The 25,733-nt window shown below is 37.9% G+C and overlaps 2 protein-coding genes across 6 annotated transcripts in view; one reads left to right on the top strand and one right to left on the bottom strand.

Moving 5' to 3' along the window:
* Positions 1-25,733, top strand: part of NimA (Nimrod A) — a 126,181-nt gene that overhangs the window by 70,514 nt on the left and 29,934 nt on the right. The gene's annotated exons all lie outside the window — the stretch shown is intronic.
* LOC110840923 (angiotensin-converting enzyme-like) lies at positions 1,403-24,416 on the bottom strand. Of its 4 annotated transcripts, none has more exons than XM_087355107.1 (15): positions 24,283-24,416; positions 23,202-23,300; positions 21,970-22,197; positions 19,696-19,854; positions 17,059-17,155; positions 15,798-15,941; positions 15,171-15,362; positions 14,411-14,508; positions 12,542-12,711; positions 10,121-10,245; positions 9,119-9,371; positions 8,134-8,232; positions 5,053-5,193; positions 3,779-3,954; positions 1,403-1,606 (listed from the first exon to the last, which is right to left on the bottom strand). In XM_087355107.1, the coding sequence occupies exons 2-15, from the start codon at positions 23,295-23,297 to the stop codon at positions 1,557-1,559; spliced, it is 2,028 nt and encodes a 675-aa protein (XP_087211233.1). In that variant the 5' UTR covers positions 23,298-23,300; positions 24,283-24,416; the 3' UTR covers positions 1,403-1,556. The 4 variants fall into 4 exon arrangements, with proteins under 4 accessions (XP_087211233.1, XP_087211311.1, XP_087211287.1 ...); XM_087355185.1 differs by having other exon boundaries at positions 23,202-23,317; positions 24,283-24,401; XM_087355161.1 differs by lacking the exon at positions 24,283-24,416 and adding an exon at positions 23,583-23,658.

The following is a 25,733-nucleotide window of genomic DNA, read 5'->3' as shown; positions in this document are numbered from 1 at the left end:
TCTGCCAAGAACGTATATGAACAGGTCCCAGTCCGAGAAAAGGATGGAAGGATCCTGTTCATATGGACCTGTCGTCAGACAGAACACTAAAAAGAATACCAGGCTCAGAGTGAACACATTGTACAGTGAAAATCACCAGTAAGTTGCTCGTAGTAAATAAGCGATAATATTGATACGTGGCTTAGATAGATTACTTTCACCAGTCGCTAAAGAGACTTTCATAAAACGTTTCGTGTTGTAGGTGTGTCCCTTACAGAGTTTTATAAATATTTTAATATATTAATTGAAGTAATCGTGTTGCCGTGAACGAAGCATGCTGTGAATTTCGCCAATTTTATATTCTTCTGGTGAAAGTTTACGAATACTTTCACTCAGGTGTTCTTTTAAAGCTGCATTAACACAAGCGAGTGTTAGCGGAGTAATTGAAACACGATGACGTGCTTTGTTATTCTTTCATCTGTGCCTGTTACTTGTCACATTCTGAATTCAAACATGTTTTTATTCAGTCACCATTATCCCACAAAATGTGGTAGAATAATAGCAGTCACATTCTTTCGCGGTTTTTTATTGTTTCATCGGCACATGCAGTTACTTCTTAGTTAAAAAGTTGTTTTTTAATCTTTCTTTACCTATATTTCTTATATAATGTTTTCGTTTAGAATATCCGTTCTAATGATTTGATCACTTTTGTTATTTATCTGTGCTTTACAGGCAACTCTCGGTTTACGAACATTCGCTATAACGAATGTCAAAATTCATTCAAAATTTTTTAAAGTCGCCAATAGATAGAGTTACTTATAAAACGAAATGCCAAACGTATAGTGAACATGTCGTGAAACATGAAAAATGATGGTCTAATGTAAATCTAATATTTCGATAAAAAACATCATTTAATATTTTAAATGTTAATTATTGTAATATTTTAATATTTAATAAGAATTTATTGTGATTAGACGGACAAGATTTAATATATACTTATTATATCACAATATGACGCAACTTTACCATCTTATGATTGTAAGATTTAAATAAATAAACTTTTAAAAAATGTATTCATTACAATACTTAACAGAAAATTATTATATGATACTTATACTGAACCTGTTCTTGGTTAATAAAACTAATCTAGCCAGTAAAAAAAGTTGGTTTACATGCCACGCCGCGCAGAATGTTTTCTCGTGGGAAAGAAATTGGGTGATTCCCCCGATTATAATATATAACATAATATATAATAATATCGTAAAAGCTCAGGAATGTAAGATACACATAACGAACAAAAACGTATAACGAACAACGTCTTGGAAGTGAACTCGTTCGTAAACCGAGAGTTTCCTGTATTTCAAATGGCTGTGAGCAACACAGGGATAAAGTTCAATTTATATTGAGGAAAATTAAACAAATCTAATCTTTCCTTCCTTTTACTATTTAGGCCATACATTTACACATTGTTTATTCTTATATTTTTAAATTTCACAGACCCAGTAAAAGACAATAATCGATGTTCGAGCTTAGTCCTGCTGTTTGTGATCAACCCCGCCGGATGTATCTTCTTCCAACTAATCCTTGACCCTGAGGGTGGACAGTTCCGATCTTGTTTTGGTACAAACTGCAAATTTCACTCCGTTCAGCACAAGAATATATTTTTTTATAACGAAACACGAAAATCACACCAAATAAATTCTTATATTAATGTCATAACACATATTTTTTTTATCAAATCTAAAACTTCTTGACGATGGTGAAGAGTCAATTGAATAAAAATTTTCTTGGATATTATCCATCGTCTAGTAAATATAAAACGTAAAACGACGTTTCGGAGATGGGACTCTATCTCCGTCTTCAGGTTCCTACTCAGTTGGGCCCACTAGATAGAGCTAATTCCTATCCTGGTCCGGAGATAGGGATTAGCTCTATCTAGTGGGCCCAACTGAGTAGGAACCTGAAGACGGAGATAGAGTCCCATCTCCGAAACGTCGTTTTACGTTTTTTACGTTTTATTACTAGACGATGGATAATATCCAAGTAAATTTTTATTCAATTGACATATTTTTTATCGTTTATATGAATTTAAAAATCACAATAATTTATCAATATTTACATCGATGGTAACGAAACAAAGACATTTTCCTACGATTTATTGTATCTCATTAGTACTATATAAAGCTATTTATTCCAAATGGACATCACGCGATTCATGTTATTTTAAATCCTTCCATGGATTCAGCGTTTCTAATTAAGAAACTGCTATGATAAAGAAATCCACGATAATTAATGACGCTCACATGGTTCACGAATTGCTTTCGTCCTGACACAAAGAGAGGAAAAAGTGTTAATAAATGTAGAGAATAACGATTCTTAAATTGGAAGACAGATTTTATATGAATATAAGAATATTTGTAGTTTAACAGTGATGGGATCTCGAGAAATGTTTGATCAGTTTAGCCTCGACCGCGGAGGAATCCAGTGACCGCGGCCACCACTGTTATCTGTCCTTATTACTAAAGCAGACTTTTGCCTATGTAAATACATGCAAAGTAGAAACTAGAACAAAACCAAGATAAACTTCATACGCTCTTTAGTGCAAAATCGATTCTAGGCTCTATTCGTGGATATCTGTCGGTATTAACTCCTGCAAATCTTGGCAAGCATCTGGCAACTCATAAGCAACAGGCAAAAGCGATAAGTCTAATCATCGCATTGCTTTCACATCAACGCAATCAAATTGCTGAAAAGGAGACGTACAGAAAAGTTGCTTTCGATACGTGTCACCTGTCACTGATCGATAGTTTTAAAAACGATGTCTCGAACTTCTCGGTGCGAACGCTTCACAGTGTATCGCGTAATCGCCTCTTTTTTGTTTCCTGTTGCTAGTTGCTTCGATGCGATTAGAATCGATTTTTTTTCGAGTCATATTCATTCTTGTGCCGCTTATTAAACAAACTTTGAGGCTGAAGACACTTGAGAGTCTAGAATGTAATTTTTCGGTTGTGGTGGGGGGAGGAAGAAGATGATATAAAGAAAGGAAGAAAAACAGAAGTAAAATGACGCGGACAACACGGAACTGCTGGGAGAATTTCAATAACAACAGCAGTAAAATAAACTTATGCAAAATAATAAAGAAGAAGATGGCTGTCTTCTGGAATGTTTTACTGTGTAGTCTGGTAGATGCTAGCCGACGTTTCAGAGGACATAACTGCCTCCTTCATCAATGCGATTATTCAGCCGCGCACTGGTTTTTTGTGGGATTGTGGGAGGGAGAGAGGGGACCGGAGTGAGGATTAGCTGAACAACAAAAACAGTTGCGGAGAGGGTTGGCACACCCGGGGGGGGGGGAAGGGGAAGGGAGAACAAGAGATGTAAGTTGAGATAAACAGGAAATACAATATGTAGAATGAAGACAGAAAAATGTAGAAATACAAATAGATGGTATTAAAATGTGGACAGGGGAGAAACAGCGAAAACCACAAAAAGGAATACAATTGAAACGAAAGATATAATAATGATGAAGGAAAATTGAAGGAGGTAAGCACTTGAGAATTAGAGAGTAGGGAGAGAGAGAGAGAGTGGGAGAGAATGATGGAAGGTACTGGTTGCAGTCGGGTCACTGTCCTGAGCGTCAGCTGAGCTAGCAGTCAGGCCGTGACATGCAGAACGTTCGTCGCGTGAAAGACTGAAATAAGCCACGGCTTTACATGGTTCATAGAAGCACTACCTGAGACTGCGTCCACAAATGAACGTCCATTTCTCTACTCTTATAAACCAGCAAAATGATACATACGTTTATGACTTGGCTCCCAGCCAATATGTTCTCCAAACTGCTTGTTATTCTTTTCCAGCCATTCTGTGAGGGGTTTGAAATATTCCAGCATTCCACTGGCGTCCATCTCTCTTTGCCCCGACAAAACTTCCATTGCATCCGGCCAAGGTTTTGATGAACCCATCTGCAACATTTCTCTGCGAGGAACATTGGGTGATTTTAAAATGTCTTCCGCGGTTAGTGAAATGGGAAATTTGTAAAAATTGCCTGAAGTCTTAAATCTTTTCCTATCTATTGAGAAATTTATAGAGTCTGAAGAGTATGTGATAAAATACATGAAATAATTTTACTACTTACATAAGACACTAACATTTCTAAAGGTCACTCAAGAGAAGAAAATTACTGACTTTAAAAAAACTGTGATATTTTCAAAAACATTTCTTACATTCCCAGATATTCATATGCCTTGCGTTCTACACTTTTATTATAAACTCGTATATTTGTTATTTTAATATTTAGAGTAATCGGCTTAATTGCTATTTAAATATATATTTCTGAATACACCCAGAGCTTCATATAGGCCATGACAATGGAAAAAATGTTTCATTTAGGTTACCAGTCCTTAAATGAGCGTAAACTATTCTCACTTCCACTTTTATACTGAATCACGTCTGAAATACGGATTCAATAAAGCACCGAGCAACTTGATTGAAGACGTAAAAGCTTATGAATCACATGCACGGTTCGACTCTCGAACAATACATCGACCATTTTCGAAGACTGAGCTCACGTATAATCCACACACACTCTACCTTTCAGGGTGAACAAAAACCTAGAATCCAGATCAACTCGTTGACCAGAAGACGCCAACTCATTCTTTTCGTCATTAACATTCTCGAACGACACATCTCTTCTACAAGGGCCTAATATTGGCGAGCTACATAACTTAGGGCAATTAATGTAATTATCGCCGTAATTTCAGGGCCCAAATGTACGATACCGATCCTTTTAATGCTTCGTATCTGACTCAGTTTAATCCACTGCCTATCCTCAACCTATGAGCACTTTTATCTTCTCTGTCTTCAAAGTGGCATTTCCACATCAAAATTCTGTATGCGTTTCTCACTTTCCTTATCCTAGCCACTTGCCTAGTAGATTCCACTATTCTGATAGCATCAAGTGACTTTTGTAGGCTAAATATCGAAATTCCTCGTTGTGTTGTCTCTGCAGAGAACCTCAAGCTAACATCCTTACGGCCTTGTTTTCATAAGAATATTTCTTTTGTGATTAATTACCGTAGAAGATTTCCGGCCTCAGTACTTCGATAGATGTCACATTCATGAAGTGGTTTCTTCGGATCATTGGGGTCAAACTGACCAGCTTTTTTGCACAGACTTCTGTGAAACTGGAATTGGATGACGAAGCTTACAAAGTATCTGAAATCATATTTATAAATCATTTAAACCCATACACATGTTTAGATAATTTATTGATTTCGTGGAAATTAAGAGATTCATTAGAATATCCCTTAGAATTTCACAGAAGGATAAAGGGGAATTTAATTCAGAGGATAAACGAAAGCTGAATTGGGCATTCTTTGTTCTGTGGTGTATATTTCGATGACTGAGAGATTAAGAACTTCATTTTAATTGTGCAGTTTTTTGTTCGCTCAGTGACTGTTTTTGTGCCAGGACAAGGAATCGGAACCACGAGTGTTTTCAAGGATCCGACCCGAAGTCATAACCCAGATCAGAGTGGGTTATATCATCGTGATGTAGAGAACGTCGCTGGACCAGTGGTCCCTGAGTTACCCGGGAGATCCCTTGAAGTTCGCCCCCAAAACCGTTTTATCAGCGTATAAACAACTTAGGTGAATTACTATTTAAGAATAAAATATATTGTTCCTACAATACCAAAAGCCAGATGATTAAACAGAATTTTATTTTGGTTGTATTCCTCGTGCATCTCGAAAAATAATAAAATGGATCTATCGAAAGTGTAGTGAGGTCCCAGAATTACGTAGAAAACAAAACATCTTGTCCGAAATAATGTTAAACACGTAAGACTTGAGGTTCTCACAGCGGTGAGTATGAAGATTTCTGTCTTCTGGGTTGTTGCGCTGTGTAGTCTGGTCGATGTTTACCAACGTTTCGGAGGTCATATTGCCTCCGTCATCAGGGCGATGGGTATGAAGATTTATGTCTTCTGGGTTGTTGCGCTGTGTAGTCTGGTCGATGTTAACCAACGTTTCAGAGGTCATACTGCCTCCGTCACCAGGGCGTCATCGCCCTGATGACGGAGGCAGTATGACCTCTGAAACGTTGGTTAACATCGACCAGACTACACAGCGCAATAACCCAGAAGACGGATATCTTCAATGTTAAACACGTTTATCCGCTAGTTGCTGATGTGTACAGGCGGGGTGTAAAATGCATAGAAAAATGTTATACTTCGTTTGTAAAATTACAAAAATATTTTCGTATAATAAATTAAGGCTCAAGTTTCACCATAAACGCTAGTGTAGAAGAGTATAATTCCTTGAAAGTGAACATTTCAACGACTGTAGTGACAAATTTTCTATATTTTAATCAATTAATATAAGCTAGCTTCCTTCATGAACATAGCAAAACATGATAACAAACGACATGGGGTATTTACTCATGGTTTAATCATCCAGAGCATTCAAAAGAATGTGACATTTGACCTTTGCGAATGACGTCAAGATTTCTCTGGTGCCAATGGCCTTTGCTCGGGTTGAATATCAGGCTGGGCTGTGCCACTCCACGTGGGATGCGCGACAGGTTGGGGATCCCCTAACCAGTCACATCTGAGCATATCAAGTGTCTGTTATTGTTCGCTAAGAAAAAGTGAAATATTTCGACTCAGTAAAATTGTCCAAAAAATAAATCTGATGAAATTTTAACCAACGGTTTCTGAAACATTTCTTTTCGCCTAAAAACACAGTAGAAACTTACGGTTCCACTTCAGAACGCTGTAGATCCATGTTAAATCATTTTCTCCCGTTGAAAGATCGATATTTATCGATTACATTGGTTTCTCCGATGCAATAGCCAAAATTACACTTATCGGAATCGAAGATTTTATTCTTCTGTATGTGATCGCCTATTTTTCTCCACTCGGTGCCTTTATACCGAAATAGTGTGCCCCCCCTCCCCCAATCTAACAAACATACAGTCCTCAGACGAGGAGAAAATCCCTGCTAGGAATTCGATATACGCGCATGCGCACGATTTCGCAGTGAGTGACGACCCAGCCTAAAAGCATTCGTTCCACAACCACTGAACGAACAACAGACGACAGGCTTTCATGTGTTCTAATGGGTACAGCTTTAAGATTACCTCACAGTGGCACAGCGATTTAATCTAGAATATTATCGCAACACCCGCAGAACACATTAGACGTGCACTCACTACACGCTACTCGTAACTGCTTGATGTTTTCAGTCTGTGTGTAGTAGTCTTAAACTCTGACGTATCACACTTCCCACCAATAGCAGCCCCCTAGTCCAGCTGATACCTACAGTCCACAGATCAGGAGAAAATCCCTGCTAGGAATTCGATATACGCGCATGCGCAAGATTTCGCGGTGAGTGACGACCCATCCTAAAAGCATTTGTTCCACAACCACTGAACGAACAACAGACGACAGGCTTTCACGTGTTCTAATGGGTACAGCTTTAAGATTACCTCACAGTGGCACAGCGATTTAATCTAGAATATTATCGCAACACCCGCAGAACACATTAGACGTGCACTCACTACACGCTACTCGTAACTGCTTGATGTTTTCAGTCTGTGTGTAGTAGTCTTAAACTCTGACGTATCACACTTCCCACCAATAGCAGCCCCCTAGTCCAGCTGATACCTACAGTCCACAGATCAGGAGAAAATCCCTGCTAGGAATTCGATATACGCGCATGCGCAAGATTTCGCGGTGAGTGACGACCCATCCTAAAAGCATTTGTTCCACAACCACTGAACGAACAACAGACGACAGGCTTTCACGTGTTCTAATGGGTACAGCTTTAAGATTACCTCACAGTGGCATAGCGATTTAATCTAGAATATTATCGCAACAGCCGCAGAACACATTAGACGTGCACTCACTACACGCTACTCGTAACTGCTTGATGTTTTCAGTCTGTGTGTAGTAGTCTTAAACTCTGACGTATCACACTTCCCACCAATAGCAGCCCTCTAGTCCACCTGATAAGTAACATTCCCCCCGCACCGCACCAGAAACGACTTCCCCTGCAGGGATTTTCTCGTCATCTGTGGACAGTACTTACAAGGTTCAGCAGCCGAAATTCGTGCGCGCTTCGGTCAACAAATGTTAGAAGAATGTTAAGTAGTCACCTGATGTATGGAACGTTGGCTAGTATGTGGAACTTTGCACCTGGATCAAAATCTTCTTCCGTTCTGTCCACTGGAGGATCAATTCCTTGATACTTGTGCCTGAAAAACAGATCAGTTCTTAGGATTTGTGAATGCGTGTTTGTCGTTGGACAGAAGGGATGTATGACGTTCATATTCTCCAATGAACACGAACTCCTAAACTTTGTGAATGCATCTGTTGAACTCCGATATGTTTATTTAACTGTGCCTTCGTATATTTATTATGGCACTGTACTTGCCATGATGTAAGGATTTTCCTTGGACGTTGCTCTTTGTGTGGAGTTGGGATTTTATTTGCAGGGTTATGGATGATAGATCTTTCTCGTGTAGGATGGAAACGACCAGACTTTAAAATATTTCTATCGCAAATTCACTATAGAAAATTAACAACGTCCGGGGAACATTCTTACACGTTCATACCATATCTTTATCAGAAATCCCTAGAACCACGTGATTTTCTATTCGCCTGTCCTACATTCATAAATCTGGACTTCTAGACCTATATAAAAATAGGTTTAACATGTCTGAGATCCAAAATATAGTAGAGCTTTGAATCAATTTGTGTAAAAGGCATATGTTTGTGCACATATGCAGGGAAACTTTAGAAACTTTAACCTCTTGTTAAGATGCGTAGGTATTATTGAAAGATTAAACAAAGAATGTGTTCGAAAAGTCTCACTACAGAACTTTCTTAATAATAAACCAATAAACTATCATTAAAAATTCAAGTTTGTCGCAACAAGAATAGAACACATAATTTATATTTTCATAATTTTGGCACTCAATAGGTTCCTGAAATCATAATTATTCTTGCAAGTAAACTAATTATCAAAATCTGTCTCTGTCAGCTCGCAGGATATCCTACACAGAGTCTCAGCTTATAAATGAACATCGCATCCCGTTACAAAATAAAATTTCTGTGTAAAAGTAACTCTGACGGACACACCTGAGTTTCCACCACTCACAGTTGTAGTTCTTGCTGGTAATGTGTCCCTTGAAGACGTCCCATCTCCACAAGTCCATCAGATACGCAAAAGGAATGAATACTATTTTCTGCAGTCCCTGCAGATACAGATAATTAATGGTAGCCTCGTAATCTTCACCAGTTGATGCATCGCCTTCCAGCAACCCGATCTCTCGCAGGTGTTTGGGTGTTAAAACGGACAGCGCTATCACATCTCCAACAGCTTCGTGAAACCCTACAGAAATTTGCCATTCAACAGCTGATTGCATGATTTTCCATAAGCAGATCTTCGTCATTTGCATTTATTTTTTGTAAGTTTACTCATGAAATAATATATAATGAAATTATCTAATTATATACACTTAAGCTGCCTTAACGGAACGATGTAAGTCCACCTGTTATTCTTACCAAAAAGGCTCGTTACCGAGGTCCAAACCCTGAGCCATATGAATCCAGTTCTCATTTATTACCAAAAAGGCTCGTTACCGGGGTCCAAACCCTGAGCCATATGAATCCAGTTCTCATTTATTTCTGATCAGTTTTAATGTAAACCCTCCCCTAACCAACGCTAAAGTTTCCGACGTAATTTCCTGCTTTCAGCGATCAGACTAAAATTCTGCATCTGTGTCATATTTTCCGCAAATTTCATACTGTTTAGTTTGATTAACTTAACAGCATTTGGCGAACATTACAACTTATGAATCTCCTCATTAAGACTTCTCAAGCTTCCTTTTACGTGCTCTTTATCGGGCCCAAGACTCTATCTAAACACCTCTAATCAATATTGGCTGACGGACAAACTTTTACACTCGCACGTAAAATTTCCATGTTGTGTTTAATCCTGATATCTTAACAAAATTCAAGTACGATTGACAGGAAATTATATATAAATGAAATGTACTCGTATTGTCTCTGTAACTGACGATATTCCAGTCAATTATTGGGCAAAATCATTATATTACTACCTGATACCTATTTCATTACCTGGATTAGCTCCGTCTTTGTAAGCCACTGGTTGATCTTTGTACTGGATGAAATACTGCACGTGCCCCATTTCGTGGTGGGCAGTGAAAAGATCGTCCGTGACAATCCTGGTGCATTGTTTGATCCTGCAGAGTACAATATTAATTTTAATATTATTATTATTATTATTCTATTCTGGGTTATCCGTTTTAGCCTCCTCCAGTTCAGAAGTGTTTCTGAGGACTAAGGCAAAGAATCGAACCCTCGCGTACCTTAACTACGAAGGCAATACAGAAGAATTAGAAAACAGGTTACTTCAGTGCTCCGAATAAGATTTAAAACCGCGATCCAAAACTGTAAGTGAAGTTATAATTAGTTGTCTAAATGTTTATATCTGACAGCATTTTCTTATATATTTCTTTCGACGTCCTCTTTTCTAGGTGTTGAAAGCAGCGCCTTTTTAATCTAAACTTGTTCACTTTGAGAAGATCCATCATTTATAACTGAATAATTATAACAATGACGAAATCTTTTGTTATAATAAAGAAATGTTAAATTTCCACGCAACTAATTGTTAATTTATACTTATTCAAATTATAGACGAGTCAAAAATATACTCGATTAGGTGAATGAATAGACATTTTATGCCATGTACGATGATAAAAATAAATTCCATGACTTGTTTAAGTAACATAGGTCTAAGCTTGTGATGGAAATTTCATTGAAATAGAGCACTGAAGTAATATAATAAAACAAATTGGATTTCAACGAATTATGAATTTAGTGCAGACTATCTTTTGTTATTTTTCATATTTTTTTGGGATATTCTACATTATTTTAGTGATAAATACCTTATGTTTTATGATCATATCAAGAAAATATTATGCCTTCATGTAAAGAGGTGGTTAAAATTTTCCGATCTAAATGAAAATTTAAATGGCTTTATAATTTCCCAGTACAAAATTTAATTAAAATCGGTTTAAAGGCAGACGGATGGGGTGATTTTAATAAGCGCTTAGCACACTGCAAACGGTCATGATATGAGAACTACGACCACATTAACGCAGCAGACGATGTAAAAATTAAATTAGTTTAAATTTCTCTCACATGACTTCAAAGAATCGCATCGGTTCTATGTTTATAACTGTTGATTTATAAACTATATTTAAGATGACATTTATAAGGTACGTCTATGTTTATGATCTATCCCACATCAAAATTCACATGCTTAGCTTCAGTGATGCCTTAATTATCGTCATCCAACCGAAATATAAATACAAACTGAATATTATGCAACCGCTGGTTGTTGCTTTACATTTAAAAAAAATCTGACAGTTTTTCGAATATCTGTTAACGTACATCATCACCTCAGGACCCTACATTTCATGTCAATAATTCCTCTCCTTCTCGTAATTTCGTGGTCTGCCATGTTGAAATTTCTGAGTGTAGGAAATTTAGAGGTACAAGTTTGGGGTAGCATTCGGAGGCGTAAATCAATGCCAAATTTTATAAACATCCATCGGTTGCACAGTTAAAACATTCGGACATACACTACCAGCCCTGCATGCCTTTCTTTCGCGTAAACAACACATTGAGACTTGGAAGTGTTATACTTTTTTTATTATTATTTAGTGTTCTGTCTGACGACAGGTCCATATGAACAGGATCCTTCCATCCTTTTCTCGAACTGAGACCTGTTCATATACGTTCTTGGCAGATGATCCAGAAGTGGTTTGCCATTGCCTTCTTCTGTGTGTGAATGGAGTAATTGTTGGGATGCCACGGAGGAAAACTCCGTGTTGCCTAGACCACGGCCTTGCCCAACACAAGTTATAAATTCGGGCACCGCCGGGAATCGAACCCGAGACCCCAGGATTACAAGGCCAGCGTTCTAGCCGCTAGACCACCTCATCTTATTATTATTTAGTGTTCTGTCTGACGACAGGTCCATATGAACAGGATCCTTCCATCCTTTTCTCGGACTGGGACCTGTTCATATACATTCTTGGCAGATGATCCAGAAGTGGTTTGCCATTGCCTTCTTCTGTGTGTGAATGGAGTAATTGTTGGGATGCCACGGAGAACCCGGGGAAGAAGCCCCCGGAGGAAAACTCCGTGTTGCCTAGACCACGGCCTTGCCCAACACAAGTTATAAATTCGGGCACCGCCGGGAATCGAACCCGAGACCCCAGGATTACAAGGCCGGCGTATCGGAATATATAGTTTCCTCATGTATTTGTTACACTTTCGCATTCTTAGTGCTCATACAAATTAGTAGATTCATTCTTCAGAATCTAGCAGCACGCTCAGCTAAGCAAGAAGTTGAATTTTATGCGTCCAGAAAGTTCATGAGGATTATTGATTGTCAAAGCAAGTAGAACGATTGGATTTGGATAAATATTTCCACACGTTTGGTAGCGATTCAATGTACTGTGGGCCTACCTGAAGTCTTTGCCATCATGAAAGTCCCAGGCCGAGGCGTGGCAGATTAAGTCTCTGTCCATTGGTTTCTCCAAAATGGATCTCTCCCAGAATGTTTCTGGCATCGCACTAAGATTGAGAGATATGAAGAATTCCTCCGCGAGTTTAAACATCTTCAGAGGAGTGTAACCCTGATCGACGGAAAGCAACAGATATCATAACACTCGATGTTACAGAAATTTGTGTGTCAGATTGGTAATATATTAAGTTCTAACTTATTTCCTGACTAATACTATTTTCTAGCTTGATTATTTAATTATTCGTGTTTTTTTCCGTCTAATCACAATTGTATATAAATAAAATTATACATATGATATTAAAATATCATTTACATATTTGGTACAACTTTTTGCTACATGTTTCGGTTACATTGAACCATCTTCAGGTGTAAAGTTAAAAGTTTTAATTCACAATATGACGCAATTATATCAACTTATAGTTTGATTATTTTTTAGTTCAATTTTTGCTGTTATTTTGTTCGTCCTATTTCATCAGCGTTTTACATTTAAATTAGTGTTCACCTAGGTGGATTATTTGCTTTTATTTATATTTATTCATTTATTTCTCTTTTTTAAACATTGTGTTTTATTTTGTGTTTGTCTGTATTTGGCTGTTATTTTTAATATTGTACATGTATATATAGTTAATCTGTTTGTTTCTTGTATTTGTAATATTTTTCATTAATATTTTTTTATTATTAATATGTATTATCAGTGTTTGCCTATTATTGGCTTCTCGCTGTTGGTAAACACATAAATAAATGAATTAAATTATTATTGTGAAACAATTGTTTCGTTGGTTCAAAACCTTTGGGCTTTTGGCCTTTATAACTCGACTGTTTGTAGACCAGGTAAAATTGTAGCCACGGCTCGAACCACGAGATGCTTCTTATTGTAATTTAAATTTGAAATTAAATAAGTAGTATTCAATTTGTACCCTAAAAAGAAAAATCAACGGCAATAAGGTCAGGAGAACGAGGTGGTCATGTGATAGGTTCACACATCCGCCGATCCATATCGCTGAACCTTGCTGTTTAAAATATCCGTCACTTCTTTGTGAAAATGTGGAGATGAACCGTCTTGTTGGAACAGCATCCCATCGGTACCCTCTTCTTGCAAAACAGGCATAAGGATATCTACTTGATACGGCCATTTTAACTGTAAGGGTAGCGATTCTCGTGGAAAGATTTGGAAACTCACGTGGCACGTATTTTAAATTTTATTACAAAACCCACTAAATTTCATTTTGTTTTCATTTCCGTACATTTCGACTCAGAAGAAATGTTGCACTTTTCATGTTTACAACTGTATATAGATCAGTTGTAATTGTAACTGTCCAAAGTTGAAACTAAACTAATAATGTACTAATTTCGATTGTTTGACCGTGCAGTTAGATTTATGTCATAATCAGTCACATTTTCAGCAAGCCCCTGTTCCGTTTCGAAATAATTTTTGCTTACAGACGAGCCCGAGAACAAATGAATTTCGATTACCAACAGACCAAATTACATGCAGTAATGCCAAAACAACCCACACTGAAGTTAAGTAATGGAGTAAAAGGTTAATTGCAAAGTATGAAAGACGTTTACAGTAAAATAACTGATGAGAAATTAAGATTTAAGTACAGCCAACAGACGCTAACTGATAATTTGAAATCATCTTGCATTGCAAAGAACAGTTGCAGGTTTGGCAACAATTATTTATTATTAATTATTATTATTATTTAACGAAAAGCGTATCCTTGTTCTCAAGTGAAGTTTCTATTTTAAAATAATATAACTATTCATCAGAAAATAATAGCATTACATAATATTTTAACATTGCAGCATACCTGTTTAACCATGGTTGAAGTTACGTCGATGGTAGATTTGTCCGGATATGGTGCAGAAATGCTCTGAATGTTACCCCATAACTGAGTCCATATATTACCTAAAACCACCAAAGACTAGTTACGTGCACTGTTTATATTTTATACAGGTATTATTCATATTGTAGACAGAAACATCAGATTTATAAAAATTGGCAAAGACTTTGGGATAAAGAACATTGTAAAGCATTTAGATTCACGGTTATGTATATATTCTGAAGATGGTTGTCTTCTGATCTATCACGTTTATGATGGTCCTCATATTTAAAGACATTTATTGGTTACAACATAAGCTCCTCTGAAAGTTCGGTCAGTATCTGCCAGTTTAACGGTGTAACATCCCAGAACAGAAAGTTTGATTTACCGAAGAAATTCATAAATTGCTAGTCTTTGGAGCTTGAATCTAATCCAGAATTTTCTGAATACGAAGCCGGACGGCTAACAAGAGATTTATAATTACAGAATTGGCTACTGAATTACCTGTCTCTCAGGGGAACGTTGTAAATAATGTTTCTGAATTACGAAATCCTGTCTCGGCAAAGTTAAATAAAACACTCAACGCTTGTGAGTTCTTCGTCTTTATGACTAATTCTTTTGGCGTTATTCATCAACCCAGTATTTTTAAACCACGACGTTTATAAAACCGGCTCCGGCATTATAATACGATATTTTCTATTGTGGTCGGCCTCTATGAAGAGATAGTCTCAAACCCTTGACATCTCACCTAGAAGATGTGCCGGTATGGGTCCACGACGAGTGACGAGTTTCTCGCCGTAAGTTTCTCGCAGTTTCCTCCTCACATACGCGTGTATCTGGAGGTACAGAGGCTGCACCTGGTCCCAAAGACGCGACACTTGGTCTCTGAAGTCAGGAGATTCGTAATCCTTAAGCCAGTACTCGGCGGTGTCAGTGAAGTCTAGAACAGATTTCCCTTCTATAAGTAGGTGCCCGAATTTATAACTTGTGTTGGGCAAGGCCGTGGTCTAGGCAACACGGAGTTTTCCTCCGGGGGCTTCCCCGGTTTCTCCGTGGCATCCCAACAATTACTCCATTCACACACAGAAGAAGGCAATGGCAAACCACTTCTGGATCATCTGTCAAGAACGTATATGAACAGGTCCCAGTCCGAGAAAAGGATGGAATGATCCTGTTCATATGGACCTGTCGTCAGACAGAACACTAATAATAATAATAAAAAAAGTAGACTTCCCCGTAAATGATTCTGACTGAACCCTCTTCCACTTAAATTCTCGCTTGGGATTTCCGTTTTACAAGAAAACATTCGCACGGAGCCATAGTAAACGGCTGCTAGTGTCAATGAGGGCGGAAGACCCGTCAGGGCGGTACTCACTGTTGAGGGTCGCCGCTTCGTTGCTGAGAGCTACGTAGTGCTCGAACATCCCCCGGCACTTCTCGCCCGACGCCTTCCGCCATTCCACCCATACGTGTTTCAACTCTTCGGGGTCCCTGCTCGTCCTCAGGATCTCCACCAGATCTGTTCAACATCAATCATCCTATAGTCACAACAGCTCCAGACACGAAGCCATGTCCGATGAGGTCTGCCTAAGAACTTTTTGGATAACTGAGATCATAGTTCAAAGATTACAGAAATGTTGATCTATGTAATGGAGACTTGTTGGGTTTTATTTGTGGTTGAAACTGAAATTGTAATATTATTTACATCAGTTTCGTTGCTCGCATAAATGGTCTTTCAGTATGACGCTTTCAAGAGGACTCGAATTTCGATTAGATGTATTTTCTTTAAGACATTTGAGAACAATTAATTTAATAATTAACATTAACTGTTCGGTTTTAATGTTGGCAAAACTGAAACCTTGGCTTCCTTCCGCTTTGTTTCTTCGTCGAGAAAAGTCACTGCAATTTATATACGAATGTAAAGTTAATTAATAAAGTGAAAGTCCACTGTATCGGGACATACTCCCATTCAAGGAACATTTTGATATCCATAGGTAGCTGGTTCAAATCCTTCCCTGAGGACCTATTCAATCAAATCTCCTTTTGTCGAATGCCTTAACACTGTGTTGTGACGTAGTTACACCATTGGCTAACAGATGTCCCTAGTTATTTCCAACAGACTCTCGAATATTCGATTACGTTCGCATTTCTGGTTGAAGTCGCTTGAACGTTGTACGTGCTAGATACGTTACGCTCGTCTGAATGCCATTAAAGACGACACTCCGCTGGGAGGGGAAGGGGGCTGAAGGTCGCGTCTAAGCTCTTGAGCTTGTAGAACAACAACATGGCAGAAGTGCGAAATCTATATTTAGCTTTTCGTTTAAAGCGATAAATAATGAATCACTGTATCTACGTGTGACATTCTGAATGTAAACTGCATGACTATCGTTTGCACATTATTAAATATGTACAAATGTAGTGAAGGTGGAATATTTTCCGGTTAATTCCAACAAACAATTAACTTTTAGTAAGAAAAGTAAGCTGCACAAATTCTTCCCACAATTTCATGGTCGGATTTAATTCATAATTACGTTTATGCCTCAGAGTATCCTCCCACATTCAAAATCTGTGTTGCAACAAAAATCTTTACCAGGAAGAATAGTATGGAATAATAAAGCACATTGAGGTTATGTGACCTGGTTCCAGACTGAGATCACATTTCTTGGGGTTCTTGTAGTCACAGATCTTCGCCTTGCTGTAGATGGAGGACATGTCAGACACCAGTTGCATATACTGCAACATAAGAAATAAAATTCCAGTAATAAGACTAAAATATTTACAACTTTAGAATCGGGAATAACGTTTTAGAATTACAGACCTGTTTGTTTTTATTCCATTTGCCTTTAATCAATTACTTTCAATCAACCACACTACTGAGATGTAAGTGGTATCAGAAAAGTGTTGAGGAACACTGTTCAGGAGTCATCCACTGTATGTTTCTGTATTGGCCAAACAATGGCATAATGATTCAATATCAAAACAGATTTTTCTTTACTTCACTAGTGAACAGGACGTGTTAAACTCTACCGTAAACTATGCCATGAAATTACAATTGTGATTTTAAGAAATTCTAATCACAGTAACATGTTAAAACCGCATACAAAATCATACATTTTTCATGTAAGAATCAACAACTCCTAAGGGCGGATAGAAAATAGGTTAATATGCGGTCATCATATGGAAGTCAAGCAGTCCAGAGCACTGGGTTCGAGTCCGGGTTTGACTACATGCAATAGTGAATATAACAAAAATAGTATATTATTTTCCAGTTTAAATATCCTTTTATCTACTTGACTAGAGAAATAACTTGAGTGAAGAGACAGATGTAGGTTTCGAACACCTGCGGAGGCAATAATTTTGCAGTTTCTGGCTTCAAAACTGTCTACATCAGTGGGTACGCGAAGACATCTTAGGGAGTACGTGAAATTTAAACAAATATATATTATTTTTATGATAAACACTGAATAATCAGTAATGTTATTTATTTTAGATGTAGATTATATACTATGTATAACTTGAATTATTCACCAACAACTTTGGGAGTACAAAGTCAAAGATAAATTATATCTGGGGGTACGCGAACAAAAAAGGTTGAATACCACTGGTCTACATTACACTTCAGATTGCCACAACTTCAAGTTTCATCTCACTGAACGCGTAGTTGATAACTTGGTATTCGGAAGGTTATTATTTCGAACTTGGGCAATACTCAAGAAAGTCAAGCAAAACCACGCATGCGTCGTGACCTGCCATTTATTTGAACTCCTTATGACAGCTCGGATAAGCGTTAGAGAAATAGGCGAAGAGAGAATTTTAGTACCGTCATTTGTTCCCAGCTAACCAGAGTTTAAATTGAAAGACGCTGGCCAATCAGAGGTATTCTCTGAGGGGTGATGCCCCAATAGTCTGATCGAAATTCGCGATGAATCGCCCTGATGACGGAGGCAGTACGACCTCAGAAACGTTGGTAAACATCGACCAGACTACACAGCGCAACAACCCAGAAGACAGAAATCTTCATACTCTGATGACGGAGGCAGTATGACCTCTGAAACGTTGGTTAACATTGACCAGACTACACAGCGCAACAACCCAGAAGACAGAAATCTTCATACTCTGATGACGGAGGCAGTATGACCTCAGAAATGTTGGTTAACATTGACCAGACTACACAGCGCAACAACCCAGAAGACAGAAATCTTCATACTCTGATGACGGAGGCAGTGTGACCTCAGAAACGTTGGTAAACATCGACCAGACTACACAGCGCAACAACCCAGAAGACAGAAATCTTCATACTCATCGCCCTGATGACGGAGGCAGTATGACCTCTGAAACGTTGGTTAACATCGACCAGACTACACAGCGCAACAACCCAGAAGACAGAAATCTTCATACTCTGATGACGGAGGCAGTATGACCTCTGAAACGTTGGTTAACATCGACCAGAGTACAGAGCGCAACAACCCAGAAGACAGAAATCTTTATACTCATAGCCCTGATGACGGAGGCAGTATAACCTCAGAAACGTTGGTTAACATCAACCAGACTACACAGCGCAAGAACCCAGAAGACAGAAATCTTCATACTCATCGCCCTGATGACGGAGGCAGTGTGACTTCTGAAACGTTGGTTAACATCGACCAGACTACACCGCGCAACAACCCAGAAGACAGAAATCTTCATACTCATCGCCCTGATGACGGAGGCAGTGTGACCTCTGGAACGTTGGTTAACATCAACCAGACTACACAGCGCAAGAACCCAGAAGACAGAAATCTTCATACTCATCGCCCTGATGACGGAGGCAGTGTGACCTCTGAAACGTTGGTTAACATCAACCAGACTACACAGCGCAAGAACCCAGAAGACAGAAATCTTCATACTCATCGCCCTGATGACGGAGGCAGTGTGACCTCTGGAACGTTGGTTAACATCAACCAGACTACACAGCGCAAGAACCCAGAAGACAGAAATCTTCATACTCATCGCCCTGATGACGGAGGCAGTGTGACCTCTGGAACGTTGGTTAACATCAACCAGACTACACAGCGCAAGAACCCAGAAGACAGAAATCTTCATACTCATCGCCCTGATGACGGAGGCAGTGTGACCTCTGGAACGTTGGTTAACATCGACCAGACTACACAGCGCCAACAACTCACAAGACAGAAATCTTCAAGAGGACAGATGCAAGATTTGGCTGATAAACAACTCAAGTAGGAACAAGTAATTCTTATTCTGGTCAAGATAATTTCGATATTTGTCGGTACCTTTCCAAGTTTAGGTCCTTCTAGAGCAGCGTAGCCAAGTACTGAGTGCTTCTTAAACTTTCGTCGAATATCGTAGTCCTTGAATGTAGTCCAAGGATATTTGATTGTATCCTTCCATTTCTTTTTCACGAACTTGGCATCTTCTTCCATAACAGCTAACTGCAAATTAAACAATGAAACGTTACCATTACTAGCTTTCAATCCTACCTAATACACTCGAAAAAACTGATCCCCCAACTATAATTCTACTTCACATACATTCTTTAAATTTCTAAATTGTTTTAATTCTGAAGGATTTGAGGTTATGTCGGCGTGAGTACGAATATTGCTGTCTTCTGGCTTGTAGCGCCGTGTAGTGTGGTAGAATTCCACCAGACTACACGGCGCTATAACCCAGGAAGACAGCCATCTTCGTTTTCATTTGAACTACTTCAGAGTCTGGCTTCTCGCCGCGGAGAACAGAATACCGAATTATTACAAATCATATTCGTGGTGGACGAAGTGATACTGGAGCAGATATTTTTCATACTTTTTAGATTTCCCCTGCTAATCATAATTCACCATTGCTCTATATTTAACTTTCGAATTGGTGGTCGTAGAATCCCGTTCGCTTACAATTTAAATTTCCTTACAGAATTCTGCATATAGTTAGGAAAATAAAAAGTTGTCAGTGGAACCAGGGTTCCGGAGATTTTGACGTAAATACGTCTATACTGTAAGGAAGTTTATATATTGGCTTTATTCCTTTATTCTTTATTCCTACCAGATGCGTAGATTTGTGAATAAAGTTTCTCTTTATATGGACGTTGAAACTATAATCATCGTCCAATTCTCTAGGTAGTAGCCTTACCATGTTATTAACATCTACTGGAACATTGATTACTTGTCCCAGTATCCCAAATGCACCCAATTGATGTCTTAACCTCCTAATTTCCATAAATGGAAATAATGTAGTGTAATGTAAATTGATGTATTGCAATGTAAAGTAATGTAATGTAAATTAATTAAATGTTATTTTATTTGTAGTGTTCTGTCTGACGACAGGTCCATATGAACAGGATCCTTCCATCCTTTTCTCGGACTGGGACCTGTTCATATACGTTCTTGGCAGATGATCCAGAAGTGGTTTGCCATTGCCTTCTTCTGTGTGTGAATGGAGTAATTGTTGGATGCCACGGAGAAACCGGGGAAGCCCCCGGAGGAAAACTCAGTGATGCCTAGACCACGGTCTTGCCCAACACAAGTTATAAATTTGAGCACCACCGGGAATTGAACCCGGGACCCCAGGCTTACAAGGCTAGTGTTCTGACCGCTAGACCACCGTGGCGAACAAATGAAATGTAATGTAACATAATGTTATCTTCAATGTCATCCATCTTGTTGCGATAGCGGATTATTGACGGCAGTAATATAACACAACAATCCCGAGTAAACACAACGTTTCCTAGGTAACCAGGTTACACTTTTTCGTTCCCCTTTTTTGCCGAATGACCCTTCCTCATAGACGTATGTACGTCAAAAAATTGCCTTAAATCATGTGCTCAAAGACTTCAATGCATGTGAGTCCTGATTCCTGATTTATGCGTACATTTAACTGTTATCTGAAAATCTGTAAGCAACAAACAGATTCCATTGGCTCACCTACAATCTTAGATTAATCGTAAAATAAAATTCGGAGAGTGCCTGCTACGATTCAATTCAAAAACTATTGTCTTCCCGTCTGCTAACCAAACACGTAAATATCAGAGCACACAAACTCATAATTTTATCTATTTTTTTTGTGTGGTCTTGAACCTGGGTCTGGGTCCTCTGGGTTGTGATGTCATGTGCAATCGAAAATAGTTACCCACAACCCAGAAGACCAACGATGACATATCAGCCTCATATATACACTGAGGGCTTTTTAGAACAGGGCGCTAAAGAGAACATTCGGCCCTAAGGAATAAAGCAACAGAATTCTGGACAAAAACTTATATTCTACATCAGATATTAATAGGGTGATCATATCACGGAGGGTAAGATAGGCATGGAATAGATGCAAAATTTTAATCGGAAAACCGAATTTAAAAGTCCACTTACGAGACCTAGGCGTAGTAGGAGGATAATATTAAAATGGTTCTTAAATTAAGACATGAATGCGTGGAGTGAATTCATCTGGAGGGCTCTTGTGAATATGATAATGAACCTTCAGGTTTTACAACAGACGGAACTCTCTTGACTAGCTAAGCAACTGTTAGTTTTCGAAGTATAACTTTGCTACATGGGAGTAATTACCTGGTTCTTAAGATTCGCATCTGTTATATTAGATGCATACGCCCACCTAACCAGTGACGCTCTGTTGGCTCGTCTATTGAATTCGTTTTCCACATAATCTAAGTATTTCTGTGCCTGCAATTCTTCGTCTTGAATTTGTTGCTTCTTAATGTCGGGGTTAATCCCCGACAGAGCTACTGCGGAGACTGTCGCCAGGAGCACAGCAAACTGCCACATTAGAACGTAAACCTGGAAACATATGACGTCATATTCAGACCAGAAAAAAAAACAAATGATGATTTATATTCATGTATGAATATTTTCGGCCAAACGTTGTCCTGGAAAAAGTTAGAATTTAGAATTGACCAGAGTCTGAATTACCATTCTAAAGTTTCTTTCACGAGTGTAGTCTGCTGCTTAATATCGCACAGATAATAAAAAAATCAAAAAAGCGATCGTAAAATTTATCGTTTCGGAAACTGAATAACTCTTCCCCTTCCGGTAAAAATGTGCCTACTTCGTGGGGACCATTAGATAAAATTTATTTTCAATTTTAGAAATTCTAAATGTTATATTAGTGTAATTTTAAATAACACTATGGACAATGCCCATAGAAATATAATACTTGAACAGTAATCTTTAAATGAACTTCCACCCGGCAAATAATTTTCTGTGGAATCAGTTAGTGGCAGAACAGATTTCGTGGACTGGAAACAATGATAACGTTTTGCAAAGTGGCAATATTTTAACAAACGTAACACGATCTTGATCATATGAGTTTGCGTCGTGTTAAGACGCGAACTTAACTGTATCCAAACACTTTAGTTATGTGAGTATTATGTCTCTACATATTCTTACATATTACTTATTTATTTGTTATGTATTTAAATCGATGAATCGAGAGGAAAATGAGCGGGCATGATCGATTGTGTAAAATATCGAATTATGAGTGTATTTGCTTTTAATACGGTGTGTATACAGTTTGTTAAGACGCATCTGTGTGTCTCCTAATTGTTTACGTTTGTTATATACGTAATCTCCAACGTTTCCCTACCGTTCAAAGTTTCTAACTTTCCTGACTTCGGATGTATTATTAGGTTGTTGAGTCATGTATTTATTTGGCTGTGTGCCAGCCCTGATATCTCGATACAGAACCACAATACTACACGGCGCATCAACCCAGATCATTGACATTACATCACCGTGAAAATCTCAAATCTTACGTTTATGATTTTACTGTACACGTAACTTACCTCCACATTGCAATTAATGTTCTCGGGCTGTGTGTGCTGTAACTGTAGCGAAGATTCGACGATCGATTCAAGATGTCGATCTATCGCGGCTTCCATATTCTGCCAACAGAGATAACCTAAAAATCACTTTCCTCTTCTCTTGTTTGCTTTGTTCAATACGACACCCAGTTTATACCCAGCTTATAAGAATCATGACTCGTAAGATGTTAGCTATATGCTTGTCGAGATGGACAGAAAATAACGAAAATTATAAACTAGTCAAAACTATAATATGTTATTAAATACAATTTTTTTATAACACTAATGACACTCTAGAATAAGTAGTTGTTGTCTGCGATTGTAATAAAACATGCTGATACATAAATAAAAATATACTCATACAGAAAGTACGCGAAGATTACTGAAGTTGCTTGGCACTTGCCCTAAGAGGACAGGGCAGTAGATACACTGTACTGTCTTCTTAAAAACACGAATCGTATGGTTTTTTAGCAGGCATACTAACATTATCAGCGCAGTCATAAATCATAGCCATGCGCAATCTAAAAAGTAAATGCTGAAATGTTATTACCAAAACATACTGGACACTTACGTGTCTCAACTAAAAACATTAACAATATGAAGACGCTGATAATCGCTCACCTGGTCAGTAAATTTCATCATTTTATATAACCCTTGCATTACTATTTCCACAAAAGTCCACAACTTCACCCTACCTCCGAATCTAACCTAAATTCTGGCTGAAACCTATTTATTTAACTTCTCATCTTCACTTAAATCTCTCAAATAGTCTTGCGCTTTTAGATTTCGCTTTCAGATTTTGCGTGCATTTCTAGTGTCCCAAACTTTTCACACATCTAAACCTACTTTATTTGATCGCCATAAAACATGACGCTGAATACGTATTTTTTTATAACTTGATTAGAAATGTACTATTTTTAAACAGCAGTGGGTTTATGTGTATCTTTATATAATAGCGTAGTGATGCTCACAAAACTTTGATTAAGCAATTTTGTTAACGCCAATACAAATCAATTACCAGTCGTTCTAAATGTACCCATTAATAGCGTTAAAAGTTACTAACCTCTGACGTTGATGAAGGTTACGTTACGAATTGATATTTCTTTCCACAGAGAATTGAGAAGGACGATAAAGTATCTGCTCACACAGAATACTCAGTTCTGTCGACTGGGATGAAACTCGTGGTTGACCCCCCGCGGTCAAGGCAGATACTATGACGAAGACAGTTCATTGATAAGAGTAAAAATTGGAGCCATAAGTAAGCTTATCACTTCCAACCCCATTGTAAACATTTCAATAACAGTAAAATTGTATCTTCTTGCGGAAAAGAATACATATTAGGAAGTAAACTTTATAGTTTATCGTATATGTAGGCTACTAAATCACTCTATCTTCGACACCATATGACCTTACCAGATAGTAGATTACTTTAAAATAATCAGATAAACATTGTATATAGGATAAAACAATAATAGTCTCCTTCCACTTCGGGACGGATTCTAAAATTTAGTTTCTAAAAATGTTATTGTTTACCTTGTGTACATTTTATAATACGATTTACAGTTACTATGTAAGATGATAAATTTGCGTCATATTGTGATAAATATATATTTGTTTAAATCTTGTCAGTCTAATCACAATAAAACTCCTATTAAATATTAAAATATTACCATAATTAACATTTAAATATTTAAATATATTAAAATGATGTTCTCTATCGAAATGTTCGATTTACATTAGAACAAAAAGTGATGTTCTAATGTAAATCGAACATTTCGATAGAAAACATCATTTTAATATATTTAAATATTTAAATGTTAATTATGGTAATAGTTACTACGTAATAAATTTTTTAAAAAATTACAAGAAACGACAAATGTGACGAAAGAGACAGCTACAGCTCTAAGGTTCTTAAACTGACTGCCAGAAAGAAGGAAATTAATTCTCATCCGATTACCGACCCTAATCGACCGAAAGAGCCTAAGTTCATTAGTTGAATTACGTAACAAATTACACGTATGTAAGAGTCTTGACAATTTGATAACCGCTCAGAAGTTCAGTACCGTGTGTGCAACTGGTGTTTTGTTCTCTGAATTTAAAATGCCTTTAAAGGCAAACAGTTTGATAGTATGAAAATAATAGAATGTTATGCATTGGAGCAGCTGATGGGGAGGACAGTGTCATTCCTGCAGAGATCTTGGATGAGGTCATGACCATTCTGAGTGATACCGACTGGGAGCAAGACGTAGACATTGTGAAACCCACGTGCAATCACACTTTTAAACCTCATGGGTGTTCCGGTACCCAAGACTGTGTCTGCAAGAAAGGTCGTCCCAGTGTAGAAATCATTACCTTTCCAGCTTTTAATGTCAAGGCAGTGGTTTCTGTTATCTGAATATTTGCTTTTGGATATAAACATCCTTTATTGAAGACGCTGGGTTTCAGTGCATGCATTATGATGCAAAATGTTCATCTGCTTTCTGTTTAAAAAATTAAATTATTATATTTCTTGAG

Source organism: Zootermopsis nevadensis, unplaced genomic scaffold (assembly GCF_977971745.1).
Source record: "Zootermopsis nevadensis isolate Lab colony 2312 unplaced genomic scaffold, Znev_1.0 Znev_ptg000001l, whole genome shotgun sequence".
Lineage (NCBI taxonomy): Eukaryota > Metazoa > Arthropoda > Insecta > Blattodea > Termopsidae > Zootermopsis > Zootermopsis nevadensis.
This window is presented reverse-complemented; position numbering and strand designations above follow the sequence as displayed.